The sequence below is a fragment of the Oncorhynchus nerka genome, linkage group LG6 (assembly GCF_034236695.1).
Source record: "Oncorhynchus nerka isolate Pitt River linkage group LG6, Oner_Uvic_2.0, whole genome shotgun sequence".
Taxonomy (NCBI): domain Eukaryota; kingdom Metazoa; phylum Chordata; class Actinopteri; order Salmoniformes; family Salmonidae; genus Oncorhynchus; species Oncorhynchus nerka.
In genome coordinates, this window is record NC_088401.1 from 18,081,497 (window position 1) to 18,105,734 (window position 24,238).

The 24,238-nt window shown below is 42.6% G+C and overlaps 2 protein-coding genes across 4 annotated transcripts; one reads left to right on the forward strand and one right to left on the reverse strand.

Annotated features, from left to right (window-relative positions):
* Window positions 1-4,795: 4,795 nt before the first annotated feature.
* LOC115121015 (acyl-coenzyme A thioesterase 9, mitochondrial-like) lies at window positions 4,796-15,851 on the reverse strand. 3 transcript variants are annotated; one of them, XM_029650012.2, is made up of 16 exons: window positions 15,678-15,851; window positions 14,583-14,677; window positions 14,367-14,393; window positions 13,169-13,214; window positions 12,843-13,013; window positions 12,730-12,767; window positions 12,573-12,656; window positions 12,312-12,415; window positions 12,160-12,233; window positions 11,937-12,004; window positions 11,741-11,852; window positions 8,848-8,938; window positions 8,673-8,758; window positions 8,026-8,113; window positions 7,757-7,907; window positions 4,796-7,660 (listed from the first exon to the last, which is right to left on the reverse strand). In XM_029650012.2, the coding sequence occupies exons 1-16, from the start codon at window positions 15,689-15,691 to the stop codon at window positions 7,602-7,604; spliced, it is 1,308 nt and encodes a 435-aa protein (XP_029505872.1). In that variant the 5' UTR covers window positions 15,692-15,851; the 3' UTR covers window positions 4,796-7,601. The 3 variants fall into 3 exon arrangements, with proteins under 3 accessions (XP_029505872.1, XP_029505874.1, XP_029505873.1); XM_029650014.2 differs by having other exon boundaries at window positions 15,625-15,700; XM_029650013.2 differs by lacking the exon at window positions 14,367-14,393.
* Window positions 15,852-20,031: 4,180 nt separating this feature from the next.
* LOC115121010 (diamine acetyltransferase 1-like) lies at window positions 20,032-22,671 on the forward strand. Its single transcript, XM_029650004.2, has 6 exons — window positions 20,032-20,291; window positions 20,656-20,707; window positions 20,801-20,884; window positions 21,632-21,733; window positions 21,828-21,868; window positions 22,194-22,671. Exons 1-6 carry the CDS (start codon window positions 20,226-20,228, stop codon window positions 22,368-22,370), a joined length of 522 nt encoding a protein of 173 aa, XP_029505864.1. The 5' UTR covers window positions 20,032-20,225; the 3' UTR covers window positions 22,371-22,671.
* The last annotated feature ends 1,567 nt before the right edge of the window (window positions 22,672-24,238 follow it).

A 24,238-nucleotide genomic window follows, 5' to 3' on the forward strand; every position in this document is an offset into this window, starting at 1 on the left:
TTTTTCTCTGTAGTTTGATTGTGTTTATGTTGGTGGTTATTATGTTCTATGGTGACTGATTTCTGTGGGGCTAGGCGGGAAGTGGGGTGAGTTCATTGCTTTACAATGAAATCCCTGGCCCCCCATTTAAGGTAGGCTTAGGTCAGGGATCAGATGTTATGAGTCATGATAGTGTGGAAGGGGAGGGGACAGCTTTACAGAACATGCATCACTCCATATGCCCTCCCTCCCCGTCATCCTCCGTCTCTCGTGGGAGTAATTTCAGAATGGTGACGTCATCAAGAAACTTAAATAACAGCCTTGTCCTCTTTCTCCTCCTCCATCTCTCTTGTCCTCTCTGTCATACCTTCTCTTTGTGGAAGGGGGATGTGTGGTCTGTTATAACAGTCTATGGAGAGCAGAGGAGTGGAACACTGTTAGTTACTGCACTGACCTTGGAAAGGCGCCAAACTGTCACAGTATCTAATGCTCAGACACACACACACATCTTAGTCAGATCTAGCAGAAACCAGGGACGTAGAAATGCATATCAGTGGGATGTCTGGTGGTCACTGACTGTATTTTGAACATTTACTGCAGCAATGCCTAAACAACAAACACATCCAGAACCCAACCCTGTAGTGGCCCAGTAGAGTTTAGAGAATATTAAAAACACTGTCTCCTGTCCTGTCCTCTCCTCCCCCAACCCCTTGCCCAGGCAGAGACAGATCCTCTGTGTGCTAGGAAGTGCGGAGAGTATAGGGGAGAAGAGACCGCATCCTTTATCCCCAGACAGGCCATAATATTTTCATTCTAGACTCCCATGAGCCTCGCTGAACTTCGAAACTGACTTGTTTATGTCCAGAGCTCTAAACGGTGCCCCGTTACTGACTAACCATTGGCATTTATTTAAAGACACACCAAGGAGATTAACTTTTTTATTTACAGAAGAACCTTGGTAACCTTCTATTCTAGCACACACAGGTGTTCATCACCCTGTTGTACAAATACACATAATCATGACCCCAGTGAGTCACAACCCCCACTGCATAATGGTCAAGGTCAAGGGTCAAGTTACACTCAGACACTCCCACCCCCACCTCTGTACCAACTTGCCTTTCCCACAGTAAGTGTTGGTCGAGGAGTTGGCTAAAGCACGTCTAGATGTGGGACCAGGCCAAATAGTAACTTTCCATATGTTTTTCTATGGTTAAATGTATTTTTTTTTTTAAATGTGTGTGTGTGTGTATATATATATATATGCACACACACTACCAGTCAAGTTTGGACACACCTACTCATTCCAGAGTTTCTTTATTTGTACTATTTTCTACAATAATAGTGAAGACATCAAAACTATGAAATAACACATGGAATCATGTCCAACCAAAATATTTTATTTTTGAGATTCTTCAAAGTAGCCCCCTTTGCCTTGACAGCTTTGCACGCTATTGGAATTCTCTCAACCAGCTCCGAGGTAGTCACCTGCAATGTATTTCAATTAACAGGTGTGCCTGGTTAAACGTTCATTTGTGGAATTTCTTTAATTCTTAATGCGTTTGAGCCAATCAGTTGTGTTGTGTCAAAGTAGGGGTGGTATACAGAAGATGGTCTTTTACCAAATAGGACTAAGTCCATATTATGGCAAGAACAGCTCAAATAAGGACAGAGAAATGACAGTCCATCATTACTTTAAGACATGAAGGTCAGTCAATCTGGAAAATTTCAAGAACTTAATGTTTTTCTTTGAGTAGGTGTGTAAACTTTTGACTGGTACTGTATGTTTCCAATATGTAATTTATAAACAATACAAAACATGACTACATCATAGAAACATTACTCCTGCCCACTAGCCCCCACCCCTAGCACCCTTATCATGTTCTGCCACATGGCCTCAAACTACATGATTTTGTTTCTTTGTCGCCTACACACTTTCAAATTTGAGGTAATAAAGCATTTGAACTTTCCATTGGGTGAACGACAGAGGATTGGCTGCATTTCAGTTTGAGTATTGGGACCCCTTACCTTTTCCCACATTTTGTTACATTACAGCTTTATTCTAAAATCAATTCAATAGTTTTTTTCCCCCTCGTCAATCTATACAGAACACCCTATAATAAAAAAGCAAAAACAGGTTTTTACACATTTTAAAATAAGAAAGATCGCATTTACAAGTATTCAGACCCTTTACTCAGTACATTGTTAAAGCAGTGATTACAGCCTTGAGTCTTCTTGGTATGACGCTACAAGCTTGGCACACCTGTATTTGGGGAGTTTCTCCCATTCTTCTCTGCAGATCCACTCGAGCTCTGTCAGGTTGGATGGGGCACGTTGCTGCACAGCTATATTAAGGCCTCTTCAGAGATGTTCAAGTCCGGGCTCTGGCTGGGCCACTCAAGGACACTCAGAGACTTCTGCATTGTCTTGGTGTGCTTTGGGTTGTTGTCCTGTTGGAAGGTGTACCTTCGCCCCAGTCTGAGCACTCTGGAGGAGGCTTTCATCAAGGATCTCTGTACTTGGCTCTGTTAATTTTTTCCTCGATCCTGACTATTCTCCCAGTTCCTGACACTGAAAAACATCCCCTCAGCATGATGCTGCTACCACCATGCTTCACTATAGGGAGGGTTCTAGGTTTCCTCCAGACGTGATGCTTGGCATTCAACCCAACAAGTTCAAACTTGGTTTCATCACACCATAGATTCTTGTTTCTCATGGTCTGAGTCCTTTCGGTGCCTTTTGACAAACTCCAAGTGGGCTCTCATGAGCATTTTACTGAGAAGTGGCTTCCGTCTGGCCACTCTACCATAAAGGCAAGATTGGTGGAGTGCTGCAGAGATGGTTGTCCTTCTGGAAGGTTCTCCCATCTCCACAGAGGAACTCTGTTGGTCTGTCAGAGTGACCATTGGGTTATTTGTCACCTCCCTGAGTAAGAGCATTGAGCATCAGTAAGAGCATTGAAGATGGGTCGTGGCTGGGTCTTCCAGCATGACAACGACCCGAAACTCACAGCCAGGGCAACTAAGGAGTGGCTCCGTAAGAAGCATCTCAGGGTCCTGGAGTGACCGAGACCGTCTCCAGACCTGAACCCAATAGAAAATCGTATTGCCCAGCGACAGCCCCGAAACCTGAAGGATCTGGAGAAGGTCTGTATGGAGGAGTGGGCCAAAATCCCTGCTGCAGTGTGTGTAAACCTGGTCAAGAACTACAGGAAACGTATGATCTCTAATGCTTTTCTGATGTATCAAATACTTATGTCATGCAATAAAATGCAAATAAATTACTTAAAAATCATACAATGTGATTTTCGTTTTAGATTCCGTCTCTCACAGTTGAAGTGTACCTATGATAAAAGATTACAGACCTCTACATGCTTTGTAAGTAGGAAAACCTGCAAAATCAGCAGTGTATCAAATACTTGTTCTCCCCACTGTATGTGGTGCCAAACTGGATCAGAACATGTACTGCTTTCTCAGTCAGGCAGGAGGCCACTTCCTGCTGTTGATGATCAACCCAGAACTGTGTGAGTGTTTGCCTCAAAAAGCATCTTGCTTCAATCAGCTTATTCCAGAATAAAATAATTACTTCCATTTTAACAGCAACAGTTCCAACCTTGACTTGTTTTCAACAATAACTTCTACAGTAAGATGTACAGTAGGCCAGATCATTTTTCATCTTCATCTGTACTATTAGGGTTGCACTAAGTACAGTAGCTCACTTACTTGCTTTGGCTAACGTTAGCTAGCTATTAGCGATAGTACTGTACTCCCTTATTTCTGCTTATCATCACCTGTTAGACAATTACAACTGCTAGCTGACTTACTTTTCCACTGTCGAAGCAATGTTTCCTGCCTCCAATCTCCTCATTGGTTTATGGAAGCAGGTACCCAAGTACCATCTCCTCATTGGTTATACCCACGTGGGTGACTGAAAGAACAAATGGGTTGGTGGCTGTAATGCACATAATTTATGAAAATTGCCAATCGCAATATAAAGTCAAGAGAAGAAAAATCCTGGAAGGAGAGATGACTAGAAACGATTCGGTTGACCGTTTTATGTGTGGATTAATTGGTGGAGTAGAAGACCTTGTGCATTTCAGGTCAAATAACAACTCAATGTTTATATCCCTGGACAAATTAGCAATTTATCCTTTGCTGCCTGACGGGCAGTAATTAAACTTTGGGCAATTTATGTTGTTCCTACCCAGTGTGTAGGTGTTCTGATTTAACTCCCTGGGTTTACCGTCATACTGTGGAGGTTTGGTCAGGACATGTCGTTTTAATTTGTTCGTTTTGAGAGAATAATTACTAAGCACATCCCCGCACAAAACACATTGTGGTCGCTCCTCGTTATCTCTCAAAGTTTATATGAAACCAAGAGCGACAGCGATGAGTTTATGAACTGAATCAGAACTTGTGGTTAGCTGGAGTCCATGTGCTGACAGCGGTGAGTTATGGCGACTGAGAATGACGCGTCAGTGGCTGACAGCGCATCATCTGCTGCTGGCTGCTGAACGACAGCGCTGCAGCGTGTGGGTCGCGAGTGATGTATTACAAGTTAAATAAAGATTTGTGCAAACTGGAAGTGTGACTTCTTTCCCCAAGGATTTCCTCAGGCTGAGGTACTTGTCAGTTATGAGTTATTCCATACCAAGGCTAGATGGGGCTGAATGGAAACAACACCACACAACTGCAATGCAACTAATTCATCTCATTGGAACATGGAATATTCAGACTGAACAGTCATCAATTAAAATATGGATTTCTTGGCTGAATTAAAGTTGAATTAAACCTTCAAAAAGGTACACACCTACACAATGAAAGTTTTATCAAAAAGTCATTTACTGCATCAATTATAGTCACAGCCTCTCCCCTTCATTTGATTAACTAAAGGAAAGGGGTGGATATTTGATTTATTAGAATCCCCATTAACCGACAAAAGACTACATACATTAACATGTAGTGTGTGTGCATCTATCAGTTCCACATACATGTCAGTACATGCACACAAGTAGGTTACATGGGGGGGGGTTGCTGTCGGGTTGTTTTGTTTTTTGAAAACAACTTTGCTGTTCACTTGCACTATATAAGATGGAAGGGAGTTCCATGCACTCGTCTCTGTATAATACTGTACGTTTACTTTAATTTGTTCTGGACCTGGGCACTGTGAAAAGACACCTGGTCGCATGTCTGGTGGGGTAAATATGTGTAAGTTGACTACGCAAACAATTTGGAATTTCCAACAAATTAATGTTTCTCAAACTATCTTCAACTCTCAGCCAAGAAAGACTGGCATGCATAATATTAATCTTTGCCCTCGGATAACAATGAAGCAAGACGTGCCGCTCTGTTCTGGGCCAGCTGCATCTGAACTAGGTCTTTCTCTGCAGCACTTGATCATATAAATGGACAATAATGACAATAAGATTAAACTAGGGCCTGCAGGACTTGATCATATAAATGGACAATAATGACAATAAGATTAAACTAGGGCCTGCAGGACTTGCTTTGTGGATTGCGGTTTTAAAAAAGCAGTTGTCTTTATTACGGACAGACATCCTTTATCTTTACAACCATTGAATATATCTTTTGACCACGACGGTTTACAGTCTATGGTAACACTAAGTCATTTAGTCTCCTCAACTTGTTCAACAGCCACACCATTCATTACCAGGTTCAGCTGAGGTCTACAACTTAGGGAATGATTTGTAACAAATACAAAGCTCTTAGTTTTAGAGATGTTCAGGACCCGTTTATTACTAGCCACCCATTCCAAAACAGACTGCAACTCTTTGTTAAGGGTTCCAGTGACTTCATTAGCTGTGGTTGCTGATGCGTACATATATGGTTGAATCATCAGTATACATGGACATCCATGCTTTGTTTTAATGCCATTGGCAGTAAAAATAGTAGAGCAAATTGGGCCAAACAGCGCAACACTCCAGGCAGAAAACGGAATGTTCTATTCTCAACCAAACCCATCTTTTCAAAGAAAACGTCATTTAATTATCCTGTATCTGTATTTCTAATGTATTCCAAACGCAGATGTTAACCAGATGATCCCAATCATTTAGGCAGTAAACGATGCCCCCCCCTGGTCGGTTCTATTGTGAATTGTCTGATCAGGCCCTACACCCAAACAAGGGCACTGCGTTCATCCACCTCTGGCCTGCTCGCCTCCCTACCACTGAGGAAGTAAAGTTCCCGCGCAGCCCAGTCAAAACTGTTCGCTGCTCTGGCCCCCCAATGGTGGAACAAACTCCCTCACGACGCCAGGACAGCGGAGTCAATCACCACCTTCCGGAGACACCTGAAACCCCACCTCTTTCAGGAATACCTAGGATAGGATAAAGTAATCCTTCTCACCCCCCCCCCCCTTAAAAGATTTAGATGCACTATTGTAAAGTGGCTGTTCCACTGGATGTCTTAAGGTGAACGCACCAATTTGTAAGTCGCTCTGGATAAGAGCGTCTGCTAAATGACTTAAATGTAAATGTCTGGGACTCATTGTTTTCCTGTTCACTACTCAAATATATTTGACTTAATGTTAAAGACGAAATTAACTGCTACACAGAACCACAGCGGACCGATAGTAAAGTGAGTATTTTTATCCTATTCCTTTTTATAATAACTGTGTCCCTGTGCAACATGCTGAGCTCTGCCCACTGGGGGCGTGGCTTAAGGAGCGCTTTTTGAAGTAAGCGTTTGTATCGTGTGAGGCTTGCTATATAAAGCAGGCAAACAGGCATCCCGCTACTGTTTCAATTGAACATTAGAATGGGCAAAACGAGTGACCTAAGCAACTTTGAGTGTGGTTTAATTGTCAGTGCCAGGCGCTCCGGTTCTAGTATCTCAGAACCTGCGGCCTCCTGGGCTTTTCATGCACGACATTGCCTAGGGTTTCCTGAGAATGGTGCAACAAACAAAAAACATCCAGTCAGCAGCAGTCCTGTGGGTGAAAACACCTCGTTGAGAGGTCAAAGGAGCCTGGCAAGACTAACAAGCGGGCCACAAACAGGAAAATAACGACGCAGTACAACATTGGTCTGCAGAACGGCATCTTGGAACGCACAACTTGGCGGTCCTTGTCACAGATGGGCTACTACAGCAGTCGACCACACCGGGTTCCACTCCTTTCAACTAAAAACAAGAAGAAGCGGCTCCAGTGGGCACAAGATCAATAACACTGGACAATTGAGGAGTGGAAAAACATTGCCTGGTCCGACGAATCATGCTGATGGTAGAGTCAGAATTTGGCGTGAGCAGCATGATTCCATGGACCCATCCGGCCTGGTGTCAACAGTACAGGCTGGTTGCGAAGTGTAATGGTGTGTGGAATGTTTTCCTGGCACACGTTAGTTCCCTTGATAGCAATTGAGAAACATTTCCATGCCCTGAAGAACTCAGGCTGTTCTGGAGGCAGAGGGGGTCCCGACCTGGTACTAGATGGGTGTACGTAATAAACTGTCACTAAGTGTATATAGTACATAGTGAGAAACAAATGAAGACATATTGTTCATGCAAATACACACACACACACAGCGTACAGTAAGGATGGCGGTTGGGGTGGCTGGACACTAGGGCTTTGGCAGGCAGTTGTTGTGTTGGGTCAGGGTTCATCTTGTCTCACTGAGACTCCAGGGTCTGGTTAAAGTGTCTCTTCCCATCCAGGTACAACATGGACTCTATAGAGATAGACACACATGAGACCAATGTTAGACTGTGTGGAATCAATAGACTTTAACTTTAACCTCTTTGTGTTGGCACAAACGTAAGAGTACCTCCGTAGCTCTGCGGTACTATATTGGGGACGTCTTTGTCTGTGACGAAGGTGAAGTGGAAGACGTTAGTGGTGTTGTGATGCCGGGTCAGGGGGTCAAGAACCTCTGTATGAACTCTGACCTGGATGTAGTTCCCCTCTGTGTAACACACCTGGAGACACAGAGAAGGACATGTCAGCACTGAAACTGGAGCAGATCAAACAACACACCAATGCATATGCACACACACACACACACACACACACACACACACACACACACACACACACCTGTGATGAGAGCAGTAACAGGGAGCCAATCTCTACAGGCTTCTGGAAGAGGATATCGTCCACGGCAACCAGGTTAGGCCGACACCCCCTGGAGGGAGGGAGGGAGGAATACACACACAATGAGGATGCACAGGTGTATGTGATGCACCGGGACAAATGTATATCTTCTCTAACAAACACACACAATCTAGCAAAACAAAATTGGTTCTGTGAATGTTCAGGGAATGTTATTGGATAAATGTACATTTACATTTGAGTCATTTAGTAGACGCTCTTATCCAGAGTGACTTACAGTAGTGAGTGCATACATTTTCATTTGTACTGTTCCCCAGTGTGAATCGAACTTGGCGTTGCAAGTGCCATACTCTACCATCTGAGCCACCCGGGACCAATTATGTATGTTACAACATCACACTATAACTTTATGAGACTTGTGGGAACGCTCCTTGCTTGTTGTTATGGGAATTTTGAATAACATAACAATCAACATTAATAGGACATTCCTGTAATATTTCCTCATAACCAATTTCATTAAATACAGACATAATTTCTGAGGTGTGTTTATGGTAAATGTTTCATGTTACAACATCGCACTGTAACTGAGAATGGTCTTGGTTTGCTGGGAACAGACTTGCTCACTCACTCACCCGTAGGCACATGCGTTAGCCCAGCCCAACTCGTAAGCTTTCCTCATCAGAAACCCTCCAAAGATCCTGTTAAAGATATTCCTCTCCTGAAAACACACATCTTAGTCAGCACAAATTAGAAAAGTTTCAGGTTGTAAATCTCACTCCCTCCCTCCCTCTCTCCTCTCTCTCTAACCTGTGGATGGCAGATCTCCAATCCTTTGACTTTGGCGTCCTCCATCCATACGGAGTTAGGAGGCAGAACTCTGCTACGGAAACTCACTGTCCTACCAAACACACACACACACCAATACTCACAAAAAAGTTTTCCTGGATTATATGTCATAATTAATTATTTGTCATAATTAAGATGTAACATTCATAAAAATGCAGAATATTTTAACAGCTTATGTTTCAGTGAGGTAGAGTTTGCTATTGTAAATTGTCTTTCTTCCTCTCCTGTGGCTGTCCTCATGAGAGACAGTTTCATCATAGTGCTTGATGGTTTTTGCGAATGCAGTTAAAGAAACTTTAAAAGTTCTTGAAATGTTCCGGATTGACTGACCTTCATGTCTTAAAGTAATGACTGTCGTTTCTCTTTGCTTTCAATAACTTTTAAAGTTTCTTCAAGTGCAGTCGCAAAAACCATCCATCACTATGATGAAACTGGCTCTCATGAGGACCGCCACTGGAAAGGAAGACCCAGAGTTACTGCATAAGATGACCTGGCCTACACAATCACCCGACCTTAACCCAATTGAGATGTTTTGGGATGAGTTGGACCGCAGAGTGAAGGAAAAGCAGCCAACAAGTGCAGAGCATATGTGAGAACTCCTTCAAAACTGTTGGAAAAGCATTCCAGGTGAAGCTGGTTGAGAAAATGCCAAGAGTGTGCAAAGCTGTCATCAAGGTAAAGGGTGGCTACTTCGAAGAATCTCAAATATAAATATTTTTTTATTTGTTTAACACTTTTTGGTTACTACCTGATTCCATATGTGTTATTTCATAGTTTTGATGTCTTCACTATTATTCTACAATGTAGAAAATAGTAAAAAATAAAGATGAACGCTGGAATGAGTGTGTGTATATATATATATATATATATATATATATATATATAGTGGGGCAAAAAAGTATTTAGTCAGCCACCAATTGTCCAAGTTCTCCCACTTAAAAAGATGAGCGAAGCCTGTAATTTTCATCATAGGTACACTTCAACTATGACAGACAAAATGAGGAAAAAAATCCAGAAAATCACATTGTAGGATTTTTAATAAATTTATTTGTAAATTATGGTGGAAAATAAGTATTTGGTCAATAACACAAGTTTATCTCACTACTTTGTTATATACCCTTTGTTGGCAATTACAGAGGTCAAATGTTTTCTGTGAGTCTTCACAAGGTTTTCACACACTGTTGCTGGTATTTTGGCCCATTCCTCCATGCAGATCTCCTCTAGAGCAGCGAGGTTTTGGGGCTGTTGCTGGGCAACACGGACTTTCAACTCCCTCCAAAGATTTTCTATGGGGTTGAGATCTGGAGACTGTCTAGGCCACTCCAGGACCTTGAAATGCTTCTTACGAAGCCACTCCTTCGTTGCCCGGGCGGTGTGTTTGGGATCATTGTCATGCTGAAAGACCCAGCCACGTTTCATCTTCAATGCCCTTACTGATGGAAGGAGGTTTTCACTCAAAATCTCACGATACATGGCCCCATTCATTCTTTCCTTTACATGGATCAGTCGTCCGGGTCCCTTTGCAGAAAAACAGCCCCAAAGCATAATGTTTCCACCCCCATGCTTCACAGTAGGTATGGTGTTCTTTGGATGCAACTCAATATTCTTTGTCCTCCAAACACGACGAGTTGAGTTTTTACCAAAAAGTTATATTTTGGTTTCATCTGACCATATGACATTCTCCCAATCTTCTTCTGGATCATCCAAATGCTCTCTAGCAAACTTCAGACAGGCCTGGACATGTACTGGCTTAAGCAGGGGGACACGTCTGGCACTGCAGGATTTGAGTCCCTGGCGGCGTAGTGTGTTACTGATGGTAGGCTTTGTTACTTTGGTCCCAGCTCTCTGCAGGTCATTCACTAGGTCCCCCCGTGTGGTTCTGGGATTTTTGCTCACTGTACTTGTGATCATTTTGACCCCACAGGGTGAGATCTTGCGTGGAGCCCCAGATCGAGGGAGATTATCAATGGTCTTGTATGTCTTCCATTTCCTAATAATTTCTCCCACAGTTGATTTCTTCAAACCAAGCTGCTTACCTATTGCAGATTCAGTCTTCCCAGCCTGGTGCAGGTCTACAATTTTGTTTCTGGTGTCCTTTGACAGCTCTTTGGTCTTGGCCATAGTGGAGTTTGGAGTGTGACTGTGAGGTTCTGGACAGGTATATTTTATACTGATAACAAGTTAAAACAGGTGCCATTAATACAGGTAACAAGTGGAGGACAGAGGAGCGTCTTAAAGAAGAAGTTACAGGTCTGTGAGAGCCAGAAATCTTGCTTGTTTGTAGGTGACCAAATACTTATTTTCCACCATAATTTGCAAATAAATTATTTAAAAATCCTACAATGTGATTTTCTGGATTTTTTTCTCTTTATTTTGTCATAGTTGAAGTGTACCTATGATGAAAATTACAGGCCTCTCTCATCTTTTTAAGTGGGAGAACTTGCACAATTGGTGGCTGGCTAAATACTTTTTTGCCCCACTGTATATATATATATATATATACACACACACACATTTCATTTTTTGTGACACTCTTGAAAACAATATGGTGCATCGAGAGAAATAATTGTGTTCGTTCAAAGGGGTGCACCTCTCTCAAGTGTCTTGTTTCATATCGTCTCAACATTATGAAGTCAATTAAGATCGACACCTTCAGTGAACTTCTCTCATTTTACAGGGAACATCAATGTGACAACAATTTGATATGACAGGATGACTCCCAATAAGTCCTTTATGGTGATATTTGTTCTAAAAATGATAATTGTGATTTAAAAACACTTTATGGAAGTAAAGTTGCTAATTGTTCACGTCATCATTTTACTGACGCGCGTGTGTGTGCATTTGTGTGTCATACTTGGTGTCCAGGGTGTTGAGGAACAGGCTGTGTACGATCTTCCTCTCCTCAGCAGTAGGGGCCACCTTCAGTAGAGACGCTGTACTCAGCTCTATACGACGCGTCTTATTGACTGGCAGGACACACACACAGTAAATAATAGAAACAAACACAGTAATATATATATATATATATAAACACATGTAATGTGTCTTACTCTCCCCCTGCTGAAACAGTTCCTCCTCTTCAGGCCCCTCTGGTTTCAGAGGATTAACAAACGCTGCCCTGACAGACAAACAGAGAGAGCCAGACAGATAGATAAACAGAGAGAAAGACAGACAGAGAAATAGAGAGAGACAGAGTAATAGAGACAGTTAATAATGGTTGGATACTATAGATGGATGAATGGCTGGAATGACGGATGGATGGTTGTTGTGTACCTCTTGTTCTCAGGGTCTCTGGCCACCATAACAAACGTAGCATCCAGAACTGGAGTGTAGGCCCCATCATGGTACTATACATACACAGAGACATAACATCACCATTGTGGACTTTAGTGTGTGTGTGTGTGTGTGTGTGTGTGTGTGTGTACCTGAGACATGTGCATCTTGGCTTCGATGGAGGTCTTCCCCACCCAGGTCACGTGACCAGTGAACTTGATGTCACAGTCAGGATGTATGACTTGTTTCCTCATGTCTGTGACATCACATACAGGGAAAATAAGCCACACCTACCAGAATGCAACAGCAACAAACTATTCAATGATACTGGGAAAAGTGTCCCAGGATTAGACTTGAGAAACCCTGGTCTACGCAGTACATCCTGGTGTTGTATCAGCATTGTTGTGTCATACCTATCTTGTCCACCAGGGCAGTGACGATGGACAGAGGAGATCTCTGAAGTGCCTTGTTATGGGTGTGAGAGTAACAGATCAACACTGAGGAGAGAGAGAAATAACACTATAATAACATGTACCAGTGTGCATTGTGGTTGAGGTGATGATGTCATACCTGCTAGACTGTCCAGATCCTCCAGGATACGGCCAAACCTGGAATAGAGAAACCGGACTGAGAGGGGGGAAAGGGTGTGTGTATTTGAGCATGTGTTTGTGAGCATGTGTTACCTGACACCTTTGTGGTAGTTAAGGTATTTCTCTCTAAGGGTAGGGTCTGTGCCCAGGGGAAGGTGGACCTCTATGTAGCTGTCCTTCATTCTGCGGACAGGAAGCTCATCTTGAGAACCAGCCAGCTGATTGGACAACGACAAACGGTCAGCTAACGCCTGCTGGTGGTCCCTACAGGATGGGAGGAGAGATATGGAAAGAGATTCATCAGGAATGAGCTGTGAGTTTAACAAAGTCATGAACATATCTAACAGTCAACACAGGTCTTCCTTGTCGTGGTATCAGTATCTCAATACAAAATAGGTATACTGGTTCTGTTATTGTACCTCCAGTTAGTGGACGCTCCCACAATCTCCCTCAGCCGGTTGCGCACTGAAAAACAATCCACACAGTTGATCAGCTCTCAGTGTTTGTGTGTACTGATACTGTTCTCAGAACAGAACATTCTGGTTAAATGACGAGCACAGGAATGAATTCTTTTGCAGGGCGTATTTGATGAGAAGGCTTGGTTGAGTGCGCTGTGGCGGAAGAGTTTAGAGCAGCGCTACGGTATTTAATATTGCTCAATTTATTTTTAAAGCCTGGGGGAAAAGGAGAAATGTGTTTATATAATGTGACAAAATGGTAAATTGCGAAATGTAATTTTGTGTTTTTTTGCACATATTACTTCAAGAAATAATACTGTCTTAGCCAATGTGGGCTGGGCACCAATAGGTGTATGACACTCAAATTAATCCTAGTCAATCAAAATACAACGGGAAACATATGATCTCAGACAGAATGATAGCAGCAAGCTCCAGAGAGTAGAGAGGTCTGGATGGAATACTCTACATCAGTTCTACTGTTGTTCCAGCTGGCACATGGAACCACAGTGGCTCTGCACTGCAGCCTGAGGGTATGTGTGCAATGGGGAGAAATCAGTACTGTACTGACAAGTTAATACAGTGTAATTTGAGATTTGCCCATTAATTTGTGGCCCACCTGACTGGAGTCGCTGTGTTGTCATAATGTTGAGACGATATGTACCCATATGAAACAAGACGCTTGAGAGAGAGATAGCCCTAAAATCACCAAGGCAGAAGCCACCTCAAAACATGGGTCCATCTCTGAGGAACATACAGTAGTGTAGATACAGTACATAATGCAAGTTTGTATAGAGAACATTAAAGGTATGTCTACTAAAATATACTACAGGAGGGTTGCAGCATCTGTAAGAAGAGCTAGCCACTGCCACAGGCCAGGGATGCATTCACAGTTCAGTCTGTAGAAAATGGAAGAGGGTAACAAGCCCGTACAACCAGGCCAGCTCAACACAGAACACAGAAGGCTGCTGGATTTAACAACAGAAAGTGACAGGGTGCTGGATATCACAAGAGAGATTGACGGTGTGTGAGAGTTTGTTAGCAAGACAGTGTGCTTGAGAGACAGTTAGCTAAGCTACATGCAGGCAGATTTATGTTGAATTAAAACGGAATTAAGAAAGTGCTTTATACAGTTAGGATTCAGGTTTGTTTACCAACACACCATTTGACACTAGCAAGTGAGCATTCCCTGTGGAGACAAGACAAGTATTGGGTCAGAGGTAACAAAAGGAGACTGGATTGAGACTCAATGTCTTGCCATCATACCTCACAAGTAGTTCACGTTAGGTTCATAACACTGAGTGAGGCAGCTAATCAATCAACCAACCAATATATCAAACACATAATCAGTCAGTCAGTAAGGTGGGTATGGCCTTACCCTCAGACATGTCCGGGGCCTTCCCCTGCAGAGACACAGGGCCCAGGTAGAACGCCCTCGTTGTCAGAGATGCCACCGATCTTAGAAAACGGAACCTGTGGAATGGAATGAACACTGAAATGTCAACACAACAAGCCCACAACATTCTAACTCAGAGTTCCAATTGCAAAACACCCCTGTCCCGTAAACCCATTAATAGACGTGTATGGGAATCCCAGATGTCTGTCAAGTCCCTGGCACATAGCCCACTGATACTGCCAGTTACAGCTGCTCAATGGGATATCTGGTCAGTCAGAGGGTGCATCTCAATACTCTGGGTGTTGCCGTCAACAAACATAATTTTACAGTAACGTTAGGTTACAGTCGTAGCTAGTAACTAGACAGACTTAACAGTCTATTGCAGCCTAGTGGTTAGATCGTTAGGCCAGTAACTTAACCGAGCTGACAAGGTAAAAATCTGTCAGTCTGAGCAAGGACGTTAACCCACTGTTCCCCGGGCGCCGAAGACATGGATGTCAATTAAGGCAGCATCTGTGATTCAGAGGGGTTGGGTTAAATGCGGAAGAAACATTTCAGTTAAACTTTCAGTTGGACAGTTGACTAGGTATCCCCCTTTCCCTTTATATAGCTAAGTATTTAGCCAGGGGGATGGAAAGAAGCCTCTAATATATTTATGACAGTAAAACACACGCCTTTTGTTAAACACGTTAGCTGGCTCACCCAGAACTAGGATGAAAAAGCGCCTCAGCAATGTATCTAACAATATATTTAGGTTAGGACTTGATTGAAATAGAACCAGCAGGTAGCTAACGTTAGCTACGTAGCCAGGCTAACTAGCTAAATGTTCTGTCAAATCGTCTGTTTGACTATTATTAACCTAAAGGAAAATGGCACATTTTTAAACACGGAAAGCAGAACCCAAAGATGTGATTGACATACTGCGACTGGTAAAGGTAGGCCGCAAACTAAAATCACTGCTTGCTTAGCTAGAAACCAACATCGGTCAATAGCCTTAGCTAGCTAACGTTACTACACAAAATACCATAGTTAGCTTTTCTGTCAAATCGACTGGTTTAACTCTTCTCCACCCCATACCTCGGCAACAACATGTCCGTGTGTATCGTTTATTTGCTATTAAAAGACGCTTGAGAAGTTAGCTAGTTAAATACCAAAATACAACTCTGAAAAGAGAGGACAGATGAAGCAAATTTTGAAAAAAGTGGTAGCACTGAAAAGTGTACTTCCTTGGACATTTGGCCTGCCGGTGCATACCGTAATGTTAAAAATAAGTGCGCAATTATTTGGGGAATATAATGCACGGTTTATAAGCAATCTCAAATTCGTGTATTGTGATGGGGTACCACTGTTGAATTTAAAGCTCATGAGGCATTTCTAGGTTATATAACATTCACATATTAGCCATAATTGAGACTCACTTAGATAATTTCATTCCTTATAGAACAGTAACAATAAAATGATATAACATCTATATTCAATCTTTATTCAACTAGGCAAGTCAGATAAAAACAAATTCTTATTCATAATGACTTCTACACCGGCCAAACCCGGACGCTGGGCCAATTGTGCGCCACAATATAGGACCCCCAATCACGGCCCGTTGTGATACAGCCTGGATTCGAAACAGGGTGTCTGTAGTTACGCTTCTAGCACTGAGACCGCTGCTCCACTCGGGAGCATATAGAAGAGACAGGATTGCTTATGGGGAAAGTGTTGCTATATTTATTCAGAACCATATCCCAATAATGCTTAGAGATAGATCTCATGTCAAGTGTTATTGAAGTACGGTGGCTGAAGGTTCACCTGCTTCATCTAAAGCCTATAATTTTGGGGCGTTGCTATAGGCTAGCAGTCAGTATCTGCAGTACCAGTCAAAAGTTTTGACACACCTACTCATTCAAGGGTTGTTCTTTATTTTTACTATTTTATACATTGTAGAATAATAGTGAAGACATCCAAACTATGAAGTAACACATATGGAATCATGTAGTAACCAAAAGTGTTAAACAAATCTAAATATTTTATTTTTGAGATTCTTCAAAGTAGCCACCCTTTGCCTTGATGACAGCTTTGCACACTCTTAGAATTCTCTAAACCAGCTCCATGAGGTAGTCACCTGGAATGCATTTCAATTAACAGGTGTGCCTTGCTAAAAGTTGTTTTGTGACAAGGTAGGGGTGGTATACAGAAGATATTTGGTAAAAGACCAAGTCCATATGAGGGCAAGAACAGCTCAAACAAGCAAAGAGAAACAACTGTCCATCGCTACGTTAAGACATGAAGGTCAGTCAATCCGGAAAATTTCACGTTTTTCTTTGAGTACGCGTGTCCAAACTTTTGACTGGTACTGTATGTTTCCAAGATGTATTTTAGAAACAATACAAAACATACAAATGACTACATCATACAAACATCACTACACCCCTCCTGCCCACTAGCCCCCACCCCTATCTCTAGCACATGGCCTCAAACTGCATTTAAAAAAAATCTTTGTTGATATTATGGCAAGAACAGCTCAAATAAGCAAAGAAAAACAACACTCCATCATTACTTTAAGACATGAAGGTCAGTCAATCCGGAAAATTTCAAGAGCTCTGAAAGTTTCTTCAAGTGCAGTCACAAAAAACATCAAGTGCTATGATGAAACTGGCTCTCATGAGGACCACCACAGGAAAGGAAGACCCTGAGTTACCTCTGCTGCAGAGGATAAGTTCATTAGACTTACCAGCGACAGATATTGCAGCCCAAATAAATGCTTCACAGAGTTGAAGCAATAGATACAGCTCAACATCAGCTGTTCAGAAGAGACTGCGTGAATCAGGCCTTCATGGTCAAATTGCTGCAAAGAAACCACTACTAAAGGACACCAATAAGAAGAAGAGACTTGCTTGGGCCAAGAAACATGATCAATGGACATTAGACCGGTGGAAATCTATCTTTCTTGGGGACCTGAATATTGACTGGTTTTCATCAAGCTGTCTGCTCAAGAGGAAATTTCTCAACGTAACCAGTGCCTGTAATCTGGTTCAGGTTATTAAACCTGAATGCCAAGCGTCAAAGCTGGAGGATACCTGGCACCATCCCTACGGTGAAGCATGGTGGTGGCAGCATCATGCTGTGGGGATATTTTTCTGAGGCAGGGACTGGGAAACTAGTCAGGATCGAGGGAAAGATGAACGGAGCAAAGTACAGAGAGATCCTTGATGAAAACCTGCTCCAGAGTGCTCAGGACGATCAGACTGGGGCGAAGGTTCACCTTCCAACAGGACAACAACCTTAAGTATAACAGGGTTGGTTATGTTTCCACTTGCCTCTAAAGAAATATGTATTTAATGTTCAAGCATTCTTATTGGTTAGTTCAACTCTGATGACAATAAGGTGTTTTGTGATTGGCCCCGCTTGCAGATAGCGGGAGATTGCGAACGTCAGGTCTTCCCAGTATGAAAATGTGATGCAAGGGGTAGGTCACGTTCTGAATACTGTTTTCTATTTTCTATTTTACAATGTGTACAGGTTTGCTGTACGTTACTGATTTATACATGTGTGGGTATATGGTCCCTGTTAGGGATTGAGGGGATTTCTGGGATGTGCTTTGGCATATAATTGCTGTAAATAAGTGTGTTAGCAGCATACACCGATGTAATGGTCACATAAGCCCACTGCTAACACAGTTGTCTTCATGCTACAGATTTTGCCATCAACAGCCATCAATACCGTTCAGCCCTGCACAACTAACCTGCTGTTTCCCATTTAACAACAGAAATAAATGATGCTCAACTGGGACCACTGGCCGAAGTGATTTATTTTGAGAAAACACAACGCATGGAGAGTACATATACATCTGTTACATAAGCACACAGCCAAGACAATGAAGGAGTGGCTTCGGGACAAGTTTCTGAATGTCCTTGAGTGGCCCAGCCAGAGCTCAAACTTGAACCCATTCTAACATCTCTGGAGAGACCTGAAAATAGTTGTGCAGCGAAGCTCCCCATCCAACCTGGCAGAGCTTGAGAGGATCTGCAGAGAAGAATGGGAGAAACTCCCCATAGACAGGTGTGCGAAGCTTGTAGCATCATACCCAAGAAGACTCAAGGCTGTACTCGCTGCCAAAGATGCTTCAACAAAATACTGAGAAAAGGGTCTGAATACTTATGTAAATGGTTATTTACTTTTTAAAAATGTTTTAAAATACATTTGCTAACATTTCTAAAAACCTGTTTTTGTTTTGCCATTATGGGGTATTGTGTGTAGATTGATGGGGGGAACAATTTAATCCATTTTATAATAAGGCTGTAACATACATTTTTGGGGGAAACTGTCAAGGGGTCTGAATACTTTCTGAATGCACTGTACATAAATACATGTAAAAAGGAGTAATATAAATAGATTAATGGTAATGGAAATCAATCATCAATCATTTAGAGAGTTACATCAGACATCTATTGTCTCCATCACATAGATCATTTGTAATTACCATCTAAATCTCCTCATTATGCCTGGGTTGTGAGGCCTTTGTCATAAATAGTAGTTATCCACATTCAATGAGCTATTCCGGGCTGGGCTCATTATCATTCTATGGTTCCTCACTTGCTACCAGAGGTGTAACATAGTTAATTACAACTACTCTAGTTACAGTAATGGATATACTTTTCTGAGTACTTATAATATTTTTCAGTAACTTTTCTTCTACTTGAGTAGGATATTTCAGTACTCTCCAACTCTGGTAAGTGAGTGAGTCAGTAAGTGAATAGTTAATAGTATATTTAATTTTTAAATGAGCTACTATTAATTTTTACTTTAGTCGTTTTTTTAACCAGTAATTGTACTTCTACTTGAGTCAAATGTAATTAAAGTAACATTACTTCTACTTGAGTATATTTACGTACTCTTTCCACCCCCTTATTTACAAACACTTGAGAGTAAAGTCTGAACTGTATTGGCTACAATCCAGTAACAACATCCGGTCCTTCATTTCACATGTACATTTCACATTTTATGTCATGTAGCAGACGCTCTTATCCAGAGCGACTTACAATTAGTACATTAGTCTTAAGATAGCAAGGTAAGACAACAACACATCACACAATCTTATCAAGTACCTTTTCCCTCAACAAAGGGAAACAATGAGCAGGCCGTGACTACATTCCACTGTAGTCAAGGCCTTTGCGAAATTTAACACATTTATTTAAAATATTACAGTAATTATATTATAGTAATTACATTTAAAAACGTGCTCAAATACAGAGTAGGCTAGATACAGTTAGTAAACTATAATTTGTTGTCAATATCTCGTGACCGGAGAAAGCATCCAATGAAAACAACAGGGAAACTCGTGACGTCTCCTAGATCCCTCGTTCCAATTGGCCAAAAATGACCGAGTTCCGGTTAACCGCCCCAACCCCCACGAGCCCCTATAAAAGCCTTGTGAGAGACAAAGAACGATCTAGTCCAGCTGATCCGACCCAGACAGGTCCCTGCTGCATGAAAACTCTCCCGACATAGGCGTCAGGATCCCAGACTGACTGCGGAGGTTTAAACTCCTGGGACGCGAATGAAGAAACTTCTCCTGCTTCACTTCACATACAGAGGTTTAGTGAGAAAAGGGAAAAAGAGTAAAAGAAGAAAATGGATCGTTTTAAATTGCGAAAAGCTGAACCCAAAGATGTGCCTGACATACTGCGACTCATAAAGGTAGGCCTAACCCCCCCCCCCATTGACAAGGAGTTGACCCGTACTTTGTTGTTGTTTTTTGTAGCCCTGGCTAAACCCAGTCGAAACCGTTTTGTTTGACTGCATTGAGAGACTCCGCAAATGTGTGTGTCTTGAAGGTGACATAAATACCGGTAATGTCTGCTGCATATCAGTAGGTATCACAGTTCGCGCTGTAGTTTTGTACCTTTTCCTTTATTGCATTGGCAACGAGCCAGTTTCTCTGTTTGTGGTTATAATGTTAAACGCTGTTCTCTTCGTTGCCGGTCAGTTATCTCAGTGACTTGTAAACTCCTCTTATTGACCCTCTCTTGGGTTTTGATTTTGAAATGTTTCTTCTGTTCAGGAACTGGCTAAATATGAAGACATGGAAGATCAAGTGATACTGACTGAGAAAGGTGAGCGTGAATTATAGCTAATAATTTCTGTCTCGAGCACGGTGTGACTGCAGAGTTTATAAGGCGTTTTTTGTTTTACGTTTGTGTTAACAGATCTGCTCGAGGACGGATTCGGTGACCATCCATTTTACCACTGCATCGTGGCGGAAGTACCCAGTGAGAAGCAGAGCAACAACAGTGAGATTCTATATCTCCAATAATCTCATCTATTCTTTGGAGCACACCTGTATATCTGAGGATTGGCTGGATATGCTGAGTGTGACATACGAGTATTATAGCAAACTATCAGATGGGTGTGACTGACATGGTGCCTCTCATATGCATATGTTCCTGCGCCATAGGAATCCCTAGTATGTACCTTCCCCTATGCCATACATACATCAAACCTGTTAGCCCAGTTTGTACAGGACATACAGTAATGTTCTGTCCTTACTCTATACAGACACACCCATTTCCTTACAATAGTTATGATATGACAGTTGTCGTCTTTGAAACATTGTTGCTGTACGCTCACACTTCTCTCAGTGAAGGCTGGTTTGTGTGTCTGACCTACTTCCTGTTATGGTGTGGATGTCACGCCGATGTAGGCCAGACACACTTGTATGACACTCACCCGCTAACCAACTTCCGTTGGAAGCTTCTCTGAGCCAGAGCAGTCTGTCTCCACGCGTCAGTTCTCACAACACAACCAACATCTCCTCTTTACACAGTCCCCTGGCAACCAGACTGAGTTGACCGCTGAAAGTTCAAGATAATCTTAACCATGGATATATGCGCAGCTCTGCCCTTCCAAGTCCTAAACACCCTTAAACATTTAGGGAAATGCTCAACTGACCATAGATTAGCTACCTGGGTAACTCCGGTACGAGCTCTGTTACATTACATCTGGCTTGTTTTTATGTGTGGGTTTACTTCTGTGTCCAGGTCCTGTGGTGATTGGGTTTGCCATGTACTACTTCACCTATGACCCCTGGATCGGCAAGCTGCTTTACCTGGAAGACTTCTTTGTCATGGAAGAGTACAGGGGTAAGCAAAGTAACTATTTTCCTCTCCTACTCTGTCGCTCTCTTTCCTCTCTGACCTGACCAGTAACCATCTCATTCTGTCATCCATCCACCAGGGTTTGGCATCGGCTCAGAGATCCTCAAGCTCCTCAGTCATGTGAGTAACTTTGGAGTTATGACCCTGTACAAACATGGTAACAACTAGATGGGAGCTGTCAGTCAGTTACACGGCTCTGGCCAGAAATCCTGTTGTATAATTAGGTCAATGACTCAAACAGAATCCCATATTGAGCCCATTCCAGTGAGTTATTCTTTGTAAAGACTTCTGTGCGTTTTTGGTTATTGCTGTTGAAATGATTAATGAATGTTGGGGAAAAGAGCTGTAGGTATAAGATGGTGTTTGCAGGAAATGCTGATTTAGATGTGGGGGGGGGCTCGCTGTGTGTTAACACCTGCCCCCCCCTTCCCCTCTCCCCCCTCAGACAGCAGTCAAGACTCGCTGCAGCAGCATGCACTTCATTGTCGCCGAGGGCAACCAGGCGTCGATAGAATTCTACAAGCGTCGTGGCGCAGCTGACCTCTCTCTGGAGGAGGGATGGAGACTCTTCAAGATCGACAAGAGCTCCCTCCTCAAGATGTCCTCCGGCCCCAAAGAGTGAGCTGGCCCCAAGACACATAGAAAGATGGGAGTGAGAGACTTAGGCTAATTAAATTGACCCGTCTCTCACTTCAGCAGTTGGGTGGGTGGGGGGTGTGACTACTGACAGATTACTATAAAAAGGGGCATTAAACATTACTAATCATATGTGTACTAACTTAATTTAGGGTTCCGTTTAGATTTTATCTGAAGCCGTCGTAGTAGTAGTAGTATGTATAATTTTTTTCTGCTAATCAACACCTTAGGATTCCTAGCGTTCTCTATTTTGAATGTTTGTTGGTGTAATTAAACGTTTCAGAGCACATTTGTGTGGTGACTGATTTCTCTAGAGATAAGATGGGAAATTAAATCCCTGGCCCCTAATGCAGGTGAGGTTGGGGATCATGATGGTGTGGTAGGGGAGGGCTTTACGCAGCATGCATCACCTCCCTTCATCCTCTGGCTCTCGTGGGAGTCATTTCAGAATGTCATCAAGACACTTGTATGCAGCCTTGTCTCTCTTCCACCTCTTGTCATACCTTCTCTGTGAAAGGGGATGTATGGTCTGTTAGTCTACGGCGAGGAACACTTGGTTACTGCACTGGCCTTGGCAAGACACTAAACTGTCGGTGTCTAATGCTCACGCGCACATCCTAGTCAGATCTAGCAGAAACCAGGGGTGTAGAAATGCATATCAGTGGGATGTCTATTGTTCAGGCATTGCTGCAGTGAATATTAAAACGGTCAGAAGCCAACCCTGTAGTGGCCCAGTGGAGTTTGTAATATTCTCTAAACACAGTCTCCAACCTCTTGCCCAGGCAGAGACGGATCCTCTTTACTGTAACCCTGTCAATCATCTAGGCACTTGTACTCCACCCTAAATCTTCCTAAGAACTCCTAGCTCCTGGAAATGTTTCTTTGGCGTTACTCCATTAAATACAACGAAGGACATCAATGGGGCAGGACCAAGTGTGTGTGTGACTTAGTTTTCCCACATGTTACATTACAGCCTTTACTCGAGTTGAGTAAATTCAATTTTCTTCAGTCTACACACAATACCCCATAATGGCAAAGTGAAAACAAGTCATCAGAAAATGTGGCGAACAAAATTTCAACAATCCTTACTTGCATTGTGTTCAGATCTTTTACTATGAGACTCAATTGAGCTGCGGTGCATCCTTTTTCCATTGATCATCCTTGATGTTTCTACAACTTGATTGGTGTCCACCTGTGGTAAATTCAATTGATTGGACATGATTTTGAGGCACACAGTCAGTGTAAAAACCAAGCCATGAGGATGAAAGAATTGTCTGTATAGCGCCGAGACAAGGGAAGGATATCAAAACATTTCTGCAGCATTGAAGGACCACAAGAACACAGTGGCCTCCATTCTTAAATGCAAGTTTGGAACCACCAAGACTGTTCCTAGAGCTGGCCGCCCGGCCAAACGAGACAATCGGGAGAATGGCCTTCGTCAGGGAGGTGAGAGAACCTGATGGTCACTCTGACAAGCGCTCTAGAGTTCCGTTGAGATGGTTGTTCTTCTGGAAGGTTCTCATCTCTGCAGTACTCCACCAATCAGGCCTTTATGGAAGCCACCCCAGCCCGCTTGGAGTTTGCCAAAAGCCACCTAAAGGACTCTGACCATGAGAAACAATATTCTCTTTGGCCTGAATGCCAAGCTTCAATTCTTGCGGAACCTGGAACCATCCCTAAATTGAAGCATGGCGGTGGCAGCATCATGCTGTGGGGATGTTTTTCAGTGGCAGGGACTGGAAAACTAGTCAGGATTGAGGGAAAGATGAACAGATCAAAGTACAGAGATCCTTGAAAACCTGCTCAATATCTCAAACTGGGGCAAAGGTCTGTTGTCCTTCCAACAGGACAACG